Consider the following 13,096-nt stretch of genomic DNA (forward strand, 5'->3'; position numbering starts at 1 on the left):
CCCCTTAAAAAAGGGTCTTTGGTACATGATACTCGTGAAAGTACGTCAGCCATCACATTATCTCAATGTAATGTTACATTGGCTTACAGCTAATATAAAAGGCCGAAGGAACGACAACCAAGCTACCAGTTGCTGTTTCATATGCTGTTAATGGGTGATGATCTGTATGAACAGCATATCACTGGCAGTGATGATCTAACACACACTTCGATGCCCAAATAAGTGCCACTGTTTCCTTCTCGACCACTGAATAGTTAAGCTGCTGCTGGCTGAATCAGCGTGAAAAGAAGCAGACGCCAAGGCCGAAGCGTCACTCTCCTTAAATCAGCTTTATTTTACAGTTGTTTTAGCTTCTTGACAGTAACTACCCAGCACCGCACAGTAAACAGGCTCAAAGTTAACAACCACCTGTTGAACATAGTGGAGCATTTAGCAGTTAATGAGACAGACATTTCCCCGAGGATGCAGGAAGAGAGAATATTGGGTTTATTGTTGTCAGCAGAGTATATGATAATGTTGCTGTTTTTTTGTCTGACAGAAGAGCAAACAGGCCAGCTGTTACCTAAAATGTTCATAGTGATATTTCATCAATATGTTTAACAGTTAATTTAGGTTTAAGAGAAAGTAAAAAAAACAACCCCAAAGCATAACTCAGACTGAGAAGTCAAAGTGTCGGCGTATTCAGCACGTCACTTATGACCTATAAAATGGATTTTTATTGCTGTAAAATGAGCTGAGTGTCAGACTTTAGATTACTAAAGTTTTGCAGTTAATTTAAAATGCAACAGAAAGAACAAGCACACTTGAAATTCAATAATTTCTAATCATCTTGGTCTAGAAGTGCTAAAGTGCTTCAAGGAATTTAAGTAGACAGTAAAAAAAATAAAATAAAAGCAGCATTTACACAAACCTGAATTCTGAGCTAACTTCATTAAAACATTGTAAGCTGCAGCGAACGGGATTTTCTTTGGCACTGGTTGGCCATAAGACACTTTCCCCCCTTTATGGAGTACAGGCGAAGAAGAAGAGGCAGATGCCTGATTACCAAATGAAAGAGTCTGATGTGATTTTTTTTGGATGTACATTTCACCCTTCATCACAGGCAGTGAAACACTAGCCTTGAAGGCTGGAACATCTAGCAAGGTAAGATGATTCACTGCCAGCATCTTTTCTCTCCTGCTCACAATAAGAATCTGTGTTTTTAACACTAGTGCGGTCTTCCATCAGGCCGTCACCACCGCTGAGCAATTCGTAGCTGGAAGCACGAGTCTTTGCACAGAGAATTTTATTTGCTTAAATTACCTCTTCTAAGTCAGCGTTTGTCTGTGTAAGACAATTGTGTGGCTTGAAGAGATCAATAGAGGTCATGAAGACAAGAGCGCTCCTCTGATCCCTCTTTTCTTTAGCAACCTGCTCTCATTAATCACGACCACATTGACCCAGACGATGCTCTGAACTCCTGGAGCATCACGTCATCATGCCGTGACACTGATGCAGGCTGTTGGGAGATGTAATTGAAGCAAATTGAGTTGCGGTAACATATGTTTCCTAGTTTTAGGGCAAAAGCAAACAAAGAAATTGAACTATCACCCTGCCTGCAGACTTGGACTACGTGTCTTTATCGATTGGGTTTTTGTCTAAATTAAGTATTCAATATACTTTTATTTGACAAGGAAATTGCGTTATATAACAATCACAATGGATTGTTTCAAGGAGCTATCGCACTAATACCACATCTTCAGGTGTTTCTTTTTTCAAAAGAAAGGTTTAGTATTTTGGGAAATACGATTCTGTGAGCATTATCATCTCATCTAAGGCAAGAAGGCAAATAATACTCGCAAAATGTCAGACATTAGAGTTTAAAAATAAACCACATTCAAAATGCATATACGTGTTATTGACTGTGCATGCATAAATTGGATTTAGATTCTTTTTTTTTAGCCATTTTTAGTTCAAATTTAGCTATGCTTCTTATTTTGCAAGCACATCCTGCAGTTGACTAATAAATATAAATAGTTTACAAAAAGTAAAAGTAGAAGGTATTGCCTTTCCTTATGAAATAGAGTGGAATAGAAACCTCTCAGTAGAAGTTAAAGACTATAAAAATGCACTTCCACGCGAAAGAGCATGCCCACAACCCTAGAAATCTCATCTCTGCTTCATTGCGTCGCAATTACTCTTTCATCGATTGTCATTGGTGCAGCTGTTAGCTGACATCACAAATTATAGTGGTGCTTTGTGGTCTGGTGGAGACTTTATTTCAGCTTCTGATCGGCACAAATCAAAAGGAAACATTTTGCTGTCGGCTAAAATACTTTAATCACCCTAAATATGGTGCTATTTCCCTCTGGTCTTTTAAATTTAAAGACTCAATTCTTGTAAAAAAAAAAAAAAAAGAAGCCCCATGGCATAGTAAAATTAGATCAATAAATGTCAACAGTGAACAATAAACAGCTTGTGCTAATTGCTGAAAAAAACACTGATTTCCTCGGTTTGGGTAGGACGTTGGAGTGGATTCTTTGTTTGTGGCGGTTGGAAGAGATGAAAGAAGGTCTTTTATGCTTCCTAACAAGCTTGTGAAAACAGTCAATGCTGCTGTAGTCACCACACTAAAGCCACAGCATGTTATATTCTTAGTTCGAACAGATAAATTATTGATAATACAATCTGGAACATGAATAAAAGGTAGGAGGCGCAGCTTGGTTCCAAAGTACTAGTACAAAGTACAGCAATCTTGTTTTCAATACAAAAACCTTGGTGAGTATGGAAGTTCAAAACTGTTCTCAAGCACTTTTCATTTTGTTAAAGTTTTGTTGACGCAGACCGTTTCAGGCTCTTTATTTCATAGTACTCTGGAAGTGTCTCACAGAAACAGATCATCCTTCAGTTTTTTATGTTCTTTTCATTCAGGCACACTCTTTAAGTAATACAACTCACCGGCCATGTTGTTGGCTTCAAGTGCTCATCAGCGTTTTATTGCAAATATCTAATCAGCCAGTCACATGGTCGAAACTCAGTGCATTTAGTCGTGTAGACATGGTCAAAAGGTTTAAATTAAGTTTCAGAATAGGGTTGAAAGGTGATATAAGAGAGTTTGAACGTAGCACGGTTGTGCTTGTAGGGTTTACAGAGAATGGTTTGAAAAAGGAGAAAATATCCAGTGAGCACCGTTCCTGTGGGTGAAAATGCCTTGTTGATGCCAGTTGTCAGAGTAGAGTGGTCAGTCTGCTTCGTGCTGTTGGGAAAGCAACAGAAACTAAAATAACTACTCCTTATGACCAAGGTATGCAGAAGAGCATCATGTTAAACACTGAAGCAGGTTGTGTACAGCAGCAGAAGGCCGCACTGGGTGCAACAGCTTGCACGGGCTCACCAAAATGGGACAACAGAAAATCTGCTGTTATCTCTGGGTGGTAGGTTCAGAATTTGGCTTAAACAACATAAAGGCTGATCATGCCTATCCCATATCTCTGAAACTGGTCATGCAACATGTAGCACCTGTATAAAAAAGGCCAAAGCAGACTGTGCTTCCTCAGGAGGCTGAGGTCTTTCAACATCTGCGGGAAGCTCCTGAGGATGTTTTACCAGTCGGTGGTTGCTGGAGTACTGTTCTATGCTGGGGGAGCAGCACGGCAAAGAAGGACTCATCCAGGCTGGAAAAACTAATCAGGAAGGCGGGCTCTATGGTCGGCATGAAGCTGGACACTCTGGTGACAGCGGCACAGAAAAGGACACTAAAGAAACTGCTGGACATTATGGACAATGCTGGGCATCCTCTGCACACGGTCGTGAATAATCAGAGGAGCCTATTCAGTAATAGGTTGCTTCTCCCAAAGTCAAGAACCAACAGACTTAAAAACTCCTTTGTCCCACACGCCATCAAGCTGTTTAACTCCTTGTTGGAGGAGAGAGGGAGGGGAAACACGGGGACAAAGGAGGGCGGGAACAACTGAGCTTTAGTGCTTTTTTTCACTGTGCAGTATTCGTAATATTCTTTCTTATATTCGACTGTGCAATAATCACTGTGCAATAGACTCACTCAAATGTGCAATCCACTGGTATTCCTATTTATCCCTATTATATATTCTGTATTTATATTATGTGGTATATTTATGCTTATATCCTTTCTCTCATTCCCCTTTATTGTATCTGTAACGTGCAACTTCTGCTGTGCTACTGGAAACAGAATTTCCCAGAGGAACCCACCCGAGGGATTAATAACGTTTCATCTAATCTAACCTAATCTAATTAAGACTGCAGTGTGCCCATCTTCTGATGGCTACTTCCAGTAGGATAAGCCACCGTGTTACAAAGCTCAAATCATCTCAAACTGATTTCTTGAGCATGATACTGAGTTCACTGTAATTAAATGGCCCCCATAGTCACCAGATCTCAATCCAAAAGAACACCTTGGGATGTGATGGAAAGAGCCAACAAACGCAGCCAACAAATCTGCAGCATCTGTGAAAGATGTAGCTAATAAAGTGTGTTCCTTACCTGGTGACCTGAAGGTCCAGGCCTCGTCATCATCAAAGTGTGTATCCCCAGCAGTAAACCTCTCTCCAGGGAAAAAGGCATGTGCCACTGTGCCACCCGGCCCATCAAAGGGGTATCCATCGTTGTGGTCAGCCTTAGTGAAGTCGATTTGAATATCTGCATCACTGCCAGCTACTTCATGAAAGTTAAGGGGCGCAATATCGCTCCAGACCTTCAGGGCGTAGTACATGAGGGCTCGAACAGTGTCCCTGCCCAGTAAAGCCGAATCCTTAGGAAAGGTCCTGACTCTGTGAGAGAAAACAGATCACATATATGCTGAGAAAGAATGTGAAATAGATGGATCGATCTATCCACAGTATAGATCGAGTTCTTCATTTCAAATGCCACCAAACCTTTCAAGACTTTTTTTTAGATTTCTTTTCTTTCCTCTTTTTCTTTTCTTTTCTTTTCTTTTCTTTTTTTTTTACACATCATGAAGACGTTTTACAGAAATATCATTTATATCTGTCAAATACTGAAAAGTAATATAGTTTTTATGAACTCTGTTAATCAGACTAATCAGAATCTCCTTTTTGATCTTTCATGATTTACAGCAACATTTCATTACTTTTTCACTGTGGAGTCGCTGCTCTTTATAGTACTGTATAAGAAGTGCTGCATTAGAAATACTCAGTTTCTCTGCCAAGATAGGCGACTCTTTTCATCTGACTTCTGGTACAGCTTTAGTGTTATTGATTAGAACATTTTTCTGGGAAAGTGAACTCTCTTCTTTGAAAGAAGAACATTTTATTCTTGTTTTTATGAAAGTATAGTACACTAAATCTAACTCGTGTGAGTGCCAAATGAAGCACTCTGCACTCCTTTTTTCCATCTTAAATTTAAGTTAATCCATATTTCATTTATTTATATACTTCAAAGGATATCGCACATTAATTTACATCAATAAAGTGAATGTATCAAATTCTGATGAAAGGATTTGGTCCTTGGCCTTTCCTGCTTCACAGAATAACAGCAGTGAAATCTCACTACATTTATTCCAGTATAGTGTTTTTTTAGCTATACTTTGGCTGCTTTCTCAGCTGATACCGACAAACATAAAGAAGCATCGTGTATTAACGTAACAGTTTTTTTCTTTTTTTATTACAAGGAGATGAAAAGATATGAGATGCTTCAACATTGTGAAAGAATAAACAGCCTCATGTGTGGGGTCTATATACAGGTATGGTATAAAGTTTCATGTTACGGTTGTGCTTAACAATTCTACGAATGGAAAAAAAGATAAATGAACAACAAAGTTTTTTTTTTTTTTGCTGCAGTGATTTTCAAACTTGTTTTTTTTAATGCCAGCCTTCCTCTTTTTCATTGTACTTTTGTTTTTCTGAGTTTTTTGCTAATATTCCCAGCAAAACAAAGTCATTCCTGAAGCTCCATTAATATTTCTGGCAGTGCTTTTCCATTGGGTTAAACATTATTAACTCAAACATTAATGAGAATTTAGGGGCGAGTGCTTTTGCACTGGTTTAAATGAGCATATTTCTAACATAAAGTAGGCAAAATTATCCCCATCTATATTTCTCTATAGCGAGCAAACTATAAGCTAGTATTCAGTGCTTAACATGAATGGCGGATGGATGTACCGTTTCTACACACTATGGTGTGAAAGGTCTGTAGCTACCTTTACTCTTAGGAAAACAACTATGCCCTGTGACCCAGCAAGTACACTTTCAAAATGAATCAATATAGGAAACATATCCAACAAAGTTTGAAACTGTGACCTCATGAGAGCTTATTTTCACCCATCTTTAAAGCATTTACTCTCCTCAGGACCTGCTAAGTGTTTTCTGATAACTTGAGTCACAAAACCTTTCAAGCTACATTCAGTCCTTTCATCCCCACATGAGCTGGAGAAGCAGCTGTTCAGACGATTCAGATCATAGCTCACGGTCACTGGACCTTTACAGTCAGGCAACCTCCTGAACACCTGCCAGAGGAGATCACAGCAATCAGAGCAGCGAGGTCTCTCTAATCCTTTAAATCACTTCTCAAGACACATGTGCAGGTTCTGTTTCAGTTTTGTTTTCATTTATCACCGCCTATCTTTTATCCAGTCTTTATTGGGACTGGTATTTTTTGTTTTGTACTATGATGGACAAGACAGTTTTAGTTCAATAAAACTTTATTTTGTAGCTGGCAACTCTACTGTTGAGTTTACACTCTGCTCTGATAGTGTTGTGTTTGGCCAAGGCTGTTTTCAGCAGCTGTTTTCAGCAAAGAAAGCTCTAAAAACCCACTACATAAACAGTAGCACTGAGATATTACAAACAGAGACTTCTTCTCAATAGCTGGTGGAAGACAAAACAGAGCTAAAAGTTGAGTATGTGGCTAGGAAGTGTAATAAACATGCCTCCTAATTAAGCACAATTTCAACCAAAAAATGGTAGCTGTATAAGTAACAAATGATTTCCTCATGAGGTTCTCAATCTTACAGTCATGACAGCTGCAGTATACACAGTACAAATCCACTACAGTCCTCTATAATTAGTTCTTTAACTTCTGGGAGCAGCGTGAAAAATAGCAGTCGTGCTGGTTAAGAGATGCACATGGAGACTAATCTGAAGGGGACAGTATCAAATTTAAGTAAAGTAAGGGAAGGGACAGTTAGGCTAAGCTAAGGTATGGTAGGTTTTTTTGCATTTTAAAGTAAGCTTTCAGTACCGTGAGGTCTAAGTCTTCACTGATGATGACCTCACTCCTAGCCCCCAAAACCTAACCCTATGTTTTGGAGACAAGGAAAAACTGACCTTTATGAGAAAAAAATTGATGCCTCTGCAAATCTCAAAACTATGTCTGAACATTTTGATTTCTAAAACAGTTTTAAATGCATAAATTGCAAATAAACAACACACAGTTTTGGCCCTGCGACAGGCTGGTGAATTGTCCAGGGTATACTAAACCTCTCGACCTGTGGTGGCTGGGATCAGCTGGCTGGCTGGATGGGAACGACCTGGCCAATCAGATAGCAGAAATTGCTCTTTGGCCTGTTGCCATAACGCTCTGCTAATTGTGACTGATTGACAGTTTCAATAATAAACCCAGTTTAATTGTATTCAAATTTTTTATTGTACTATTGTGGATTAGTAACACCATTTCTAACCCACAATACAGTCTAACATCATCAAGTTCAAAACTGATAGAAAACGAACTAAAAGATAAATAAATGAAAGCATTTGTGCTGTTACGCATGTTAATTTAGATGTATTTAAATTTTAGCTTAAACAAATCAAAGGTTTTGACTTTTTCCCCCATGTTGCATCACATGCTGTGATTGGGTCATCAATGACGAAGATTCGTGGTTTAAGCATGCTTTTTTGTTGGTCCCAAGTAGGGATGGGTACCGGTGTCGTTCTGACATAAACGGTAGTAACCAGACTGAAAAGCAGCGCACATTTCGGTGCTTTATTTCGGTGCTTTTTTTCCTGAGCTGTGATACACTTCTAGCCAATCATTTTACGTTTCCGAGGATAGTAGGCGGGGCCAGGTACGTACGTTCTGTTAGAGCAGAGCTACAGATTAAAAATGTCCAATGCGAAGCGGTCAAAAGTCTGGCTGTACTTCATAGCAAAATATGCAAACTCAGCAGCAACAAGTGCTTTAAGCTGATACTGTCAAAGGAGGTAACACCTCAAATCCGATGAAACACCTGGCGACGCATAGCGTTTTTTTTAAAAGCCCAGAAATGCGCCGTATTTGATAGCTTGCTGCGAGACCTCACACCGAGCACATCTACTGCGGGTGGGTTGCCTGTTATGCAACATCCCCCAAAAACACGAAGAGGAGAGTCCTGGCCCCTAGCCCTGCCAGTGTAGCAGAAATGATGACGGATGATGGCAGCAGCAGCCGTTCTTCTCTGCGTGAGTAGCTAATTTACGTTGAGTAGGCTAACCATGTTATTACATTAATGCAGGTAAGGTGAACTAGCAAACATCATCATAGCTACATGCGGCTGTCCTCTTGTTTGATGGCAGATACTCCCTTCACCCTGGACAAAAAGGCTAAAATGACCAAAGAAAAAGTGGAAAACAGCTGAACATGAGAGGATTTTGGACAAAGTTTGTGTTTTTTCCATTGTTTAAGCACTGCTTCCAGCCAAGAGTGATACCATATATGCCCCATAGCTGCAGAAAAGGCTAACATTGTTATATTTTTACAAAAAACAGCTGAACATGAGAGGTTTTTGGACCAATTTTGTGTTCTCCATTCTTTAAGCACCGTTTGAGCACCGGCACCGTTTCAAAAGTACCGATTTGGCACCGGTATCGGATAAAACCTAAACGATACCCATCCCTAGTCCCAAGTATGCATAGCGTAACACGCTGGTTTACGGACCTTCGTCTACATGTTGTAGCGATTCACAGCGACCAGCCGCGGAGAAGAAAGAAGTTATAAAACAGCTGAAATGAATACGAGTGATAAAAAACAATGAAAAGTGCCCAATGCAGGCAAGTCTGCGCTGTTTAAAAAAAAATCTCAGTGAACTCCGTAGTTCTTTCCACCTTTCAACATCAGTATTTGACCTTGGTCCTCGGAGAACTGCACACAAGCACGTTTGCGTAGGCTGCATACAGTACCCATCCGCACAGCATCTGCGTAGGCAAATACCTACGCAAATGGACACAACTGCAGTACTATAAAATAGGCTTTAAGTCTCAGAGGGTTAATAGCACTGAATCTCTTTAATGATTTTTCTTTATACCCTTGTATAAACTAGACGGGCGCTCTGAAAGTGCATCCTCAGTCAACACCAATGTCTTGTCATTTAAAAAAAAAGTGATCCTGATTCATTTTCTCCCTGTTTCACATTCCCACCACGTTTCACGACATCCGGTTTTGTAGTGTTTTTGTGTGATCCTGATACTACACGCACAAAACATATGAAAACATATATTCACCTTGGTTTGTAACTTGGCAGGGGAAAAAATATCCAGTGGAGTAATAATGAATATGGAGCATGTTTATCCCTTAAGTCTAAAACAGAAACTATCACCTATAACATCACACCTCTCTGATGAAATCCCTTCGAGGACTTGACAGCTAACATTAATAGTTTCAGCCCATATCAAGAGATATTTACTCCTGATCCTCACTGCAGCGAACACTTGAGCTGCCTGTTCTGCTGTTATCACAATGCCTTTAACACATCCAGTGATGCGAATGGGTTCATTAATTAGCAAATATGTCTATATCAACATGTTGTCGCAAAACACATGGTCGGCATTAACAATGTTTAAAGCAATAAGGAAATAGCAGCTTGAAAATGGGATTTTCCTTATTAATATGCAAATGTATGCAGCAAAGTCACCTCAAAATCTAATCGGATCATCTATTCTGTGGGGAAACTTGCAGTGTACAGTAGTGCAGAATTTTTCTTGCCTTGATTTATTTGGGAAAATGTGGCTGTGCAGTCCATTTGTTCATGCTGCCTGAGCATCTGAGCCTCACTGCTAACCACAGTTAGCCAAGGTCACTGCAAATGGCTCAGCCTCCACAGACAATTCACCTGCTTATTAGACCTAATTCAAACAGACGAGGGTGGGTGATTGTGTATGTCTGCGCGTTTGGGTGGATGTTTGTGAGAATGAAAGATGGGGAAGCGCGACGGTGTGTAAGTGTCCAAATATCCAAATGTGTGTGTAGCATCGAGCTGTAAGTGAGTGAGTGTGTATGGGTCTGTGTATATGTGCTAATTGCAGGTAAGTCCACCAAGGTCAGAGCATTCCTGCCCAGCATCTCAGATGAACTGAGGAGTCTCTGGGTGATGCTTGTGTTTACATACAGTATGGTGCAAAGGGGCATAAAAATGAGGCGGTTGTCATTTCTCTGTAGTACTTCCCTTAAATATGATCTTTACAGATCATGGCACGGATCTGACAGCATCTCAAACGTGCACCTTGATTTTAACAGCCTTATCGATTATATTTCAGTAAAGCAAATAACTTTAATAAACATCTTGTCTGAGTAAACACCTTCGTGATGTTTATTAAACACCTTGGCCTCAATAAATCCATGTCAGTGTAGGGGCTTTATGATACAGTTACAACACACCCAAGCTTAACTTTACTTTTTGGAAAATTTACCTCAAAGAGATTCACAGATTTTCCACCCAGGTAAAGTCATATTGGGTTAATGTATCACTCACTTCATTTAAATCAGAAGTTATTGGGTAGTTTGCTCAGTAGCTGTGTAAACTGACTGAGTATGTTTCGATTAACATTTGAGGGTAACTATTTTCCTTTCACAGTAGTATGCAAAAGTCTTGAGCCACCCCTCATTTCTTTATATTTTGCTGGGGAAATGGGAAATATATGCAATGGTTTATTGACACATTTGCAGTATAGGTCTTGTAATTTTTTTTAAAGTAGTCTTCAAGAATACTTCTCCAGGCCTTCTTTGTTCTCTGCCAGGATGATCCTACACTGCTTCAGTTGTTCTGTTGTGGGGAGCTGGGGAGGCCAGTCTTTGACTGATAGAGCTCCATGATGTGTTTTTCTATCCAGGTATGCTTTTCCTGCAATGACAGTGTGTTTGGGATCAATACCAATCAGATGCTTTCCAAATGGTACTGGATGGTGAATCAAAATCAGATGATACTTTTCTGTGTTCATAATTCCAATTTTGACAAAATCCCCAGCACCACAGGTTGAAATACAACCCTAAACACTGACAGCGCATCAGTCTTTTTATTTTACTTATTTATTCTTTTTACAAATATCTGCAGACATTGCTCCTGACCTCCTCTGTACATGCTGACAATGATGAAAAAAAAAATCAAACTGGGATTTTTCTGTTGCCACTGATTTTCAGTCCAAGTCCTCTGTAATTTAGCATACCCAAGTGTTTTCTCCATGTTTCCCTTTCTTAAGAATGGCTTCTTGAGAGACACCAATCTGCTGTAGATGGATGCATCTCTCAGTTCCTGTGTCAGGTCTTTGCTGGATTTTGTCCTGTTTCTTAAGGATATGACTTTCAGCTACTGTTCATCTGCTACGAATTCTTTTGTCCTCCAGTTGTCTCAATATTTTTCACAGACACACTGCACACCGTGCTGAAATATGCAGACTAACATATCTTTGGGAATCACCTTGCTGGTGAAAAAATACTATTTTATGCCTGTTAAACCATCTTTGACACTTTTCATAGATTCAACTAAAAAACAAAAGGATCAACTCGTGTGTTTTTGAAACTGATAGTGACAGTACCGTAGACAAAGAGCCTGGGTATTATAGGGACCTTAGAAATGTGTAATGTATACACTTTTTAAAAGTATTTAATATATCTTCATACAAATTAAACACACATGCATGTCTCCAACACCAGATAAGCTGGGATAAAAACTCTTCATTCGCCCTCCTTTTTTCCCTTTTTTTAATTGCAGGGAGGATATTAAATTATAGAATCTTACTTTGAGTCTGGCTGTTATTTGTAGCTGTGGGGTCTACAGACTTTTTTTGGCATCATATCTGCTGCCACATGGCCCCAAACACCACCTGAAAGCTATGCCAACACTCATTACTAATTCTGCCGCAGCTGCTCATTAAACCACACTTCAATTCTCACATCCACCTGTAAAGAGATCAGTCTCCCTTAGGGAGGACTTATTATCATCACTTTCCAATCCCTGCAGTGCTAAGATTAATGGCACCATCTGAGAAAAGAAAAGGTCGTAGCCTGGGTGCAATATATAGTGTTATCTATATTCACATATAACCACGATCCATTCCGCCCGAGTTGTTCAATGTGTAATGTGTTCAAAGCATCAGGTTGGGATTTTAAGGGCAGTAATGGAATCACACGTATCACTGAAGGATTTTTCAGGTCAGCATTGAAAAAATAAGCTTGTGGATGATCAAGATAACGGCCGTGTGATCGTGCCGTAAATGTCTGTTTTCTTGAAATCGTCAGACCGTGACTCACGAGCAGTTACAGAGCGATAAGCGCATGAGCCAGCAGTTTGTAAGAACAAAACAACAACAAAAAGTGCAGATGTAAGAGTTTTTGGCAGCAGCGTATAACAGTAGTCATCAGAGGCTTAGCGGCTGAAGGGCTGTTTAGTAGCAACAGAGCTCCTGAGTGTGCATCATCGACTCACAAATAAATACCTGAGAACGGAGTGTACTGTCAGACGCTTACACATCAATCAAACAGAACAGGTTTAGAAAGAACTGCTAACATCAAAGTGCACACTGAGCAGGCAGTGCTGGACAGGCTGTGGATCTTTTGCTGCGGAGCTTAAGTGGCGGGCAGAGGATAGAGTTGAAGGGAAAACAAAGAGAGGGGAGCGAATGATGGAGAAACGAGTGTAAGCAAGCGAAGAAATCATATATGCAAGTAGCCAAGTTTATCTTCAGGCATTCAGTCATTAGAATTATAGATGTGATCATGTTTAAATCATAAAAGCACACAGAATATTACTGCTTAAAAAACAGTTTTTCAAACACCAATCCGACACTCAAGTATTCTCACTCGAGATTTATTTCCCCATCTAACAAGAACATTTTCAACTTACCAAGTTGTAAGAAAAGGAAAGTCATATATATATATA

The 13,096-nt window shown here is 39.7% G+C and overlaps 1 protein-coding gene across 1 annotated transcript in view; it reads right to left on the minus strand.

Moving 5' to 3' along the window:
• LOC102197298 (matrix metalloproteinase-17-like) overlaps window positions 1-13,096 on the minus strand; it is a 100,716-nt gene that overhangs the window by 20,218 nt on the left and 67,402 nt on the right. The window contains exon 4 of the mRNA XM_005735337.1: window positions 4,498-4,784. Within this exon, the coding sequence (XP_005735394.1) occupies window positions 4,498-4,784 (287 nt within the window). The remainder of the gene's footprint in view (window positions 1-4,497; window positions 4,785-13,096) is intronic.

Source organism: Pundamilia nyererei, unplaced genomic scaffold, assembly GCF_000239375.1.
Source record: "Pundamilia nyererei isolate P.nyererei 1_Seehausen unplaced genomic scaffold, PunNye1.0 scaffold00063, whole genome shotgun sequence".
Classification (NCBI taxonomy): Eukaryota; Metazoa; Chordata; class Actinopteri; order Cichliformes; family Cichlidae; genus Pundamilia; species Pundamilia nyererei.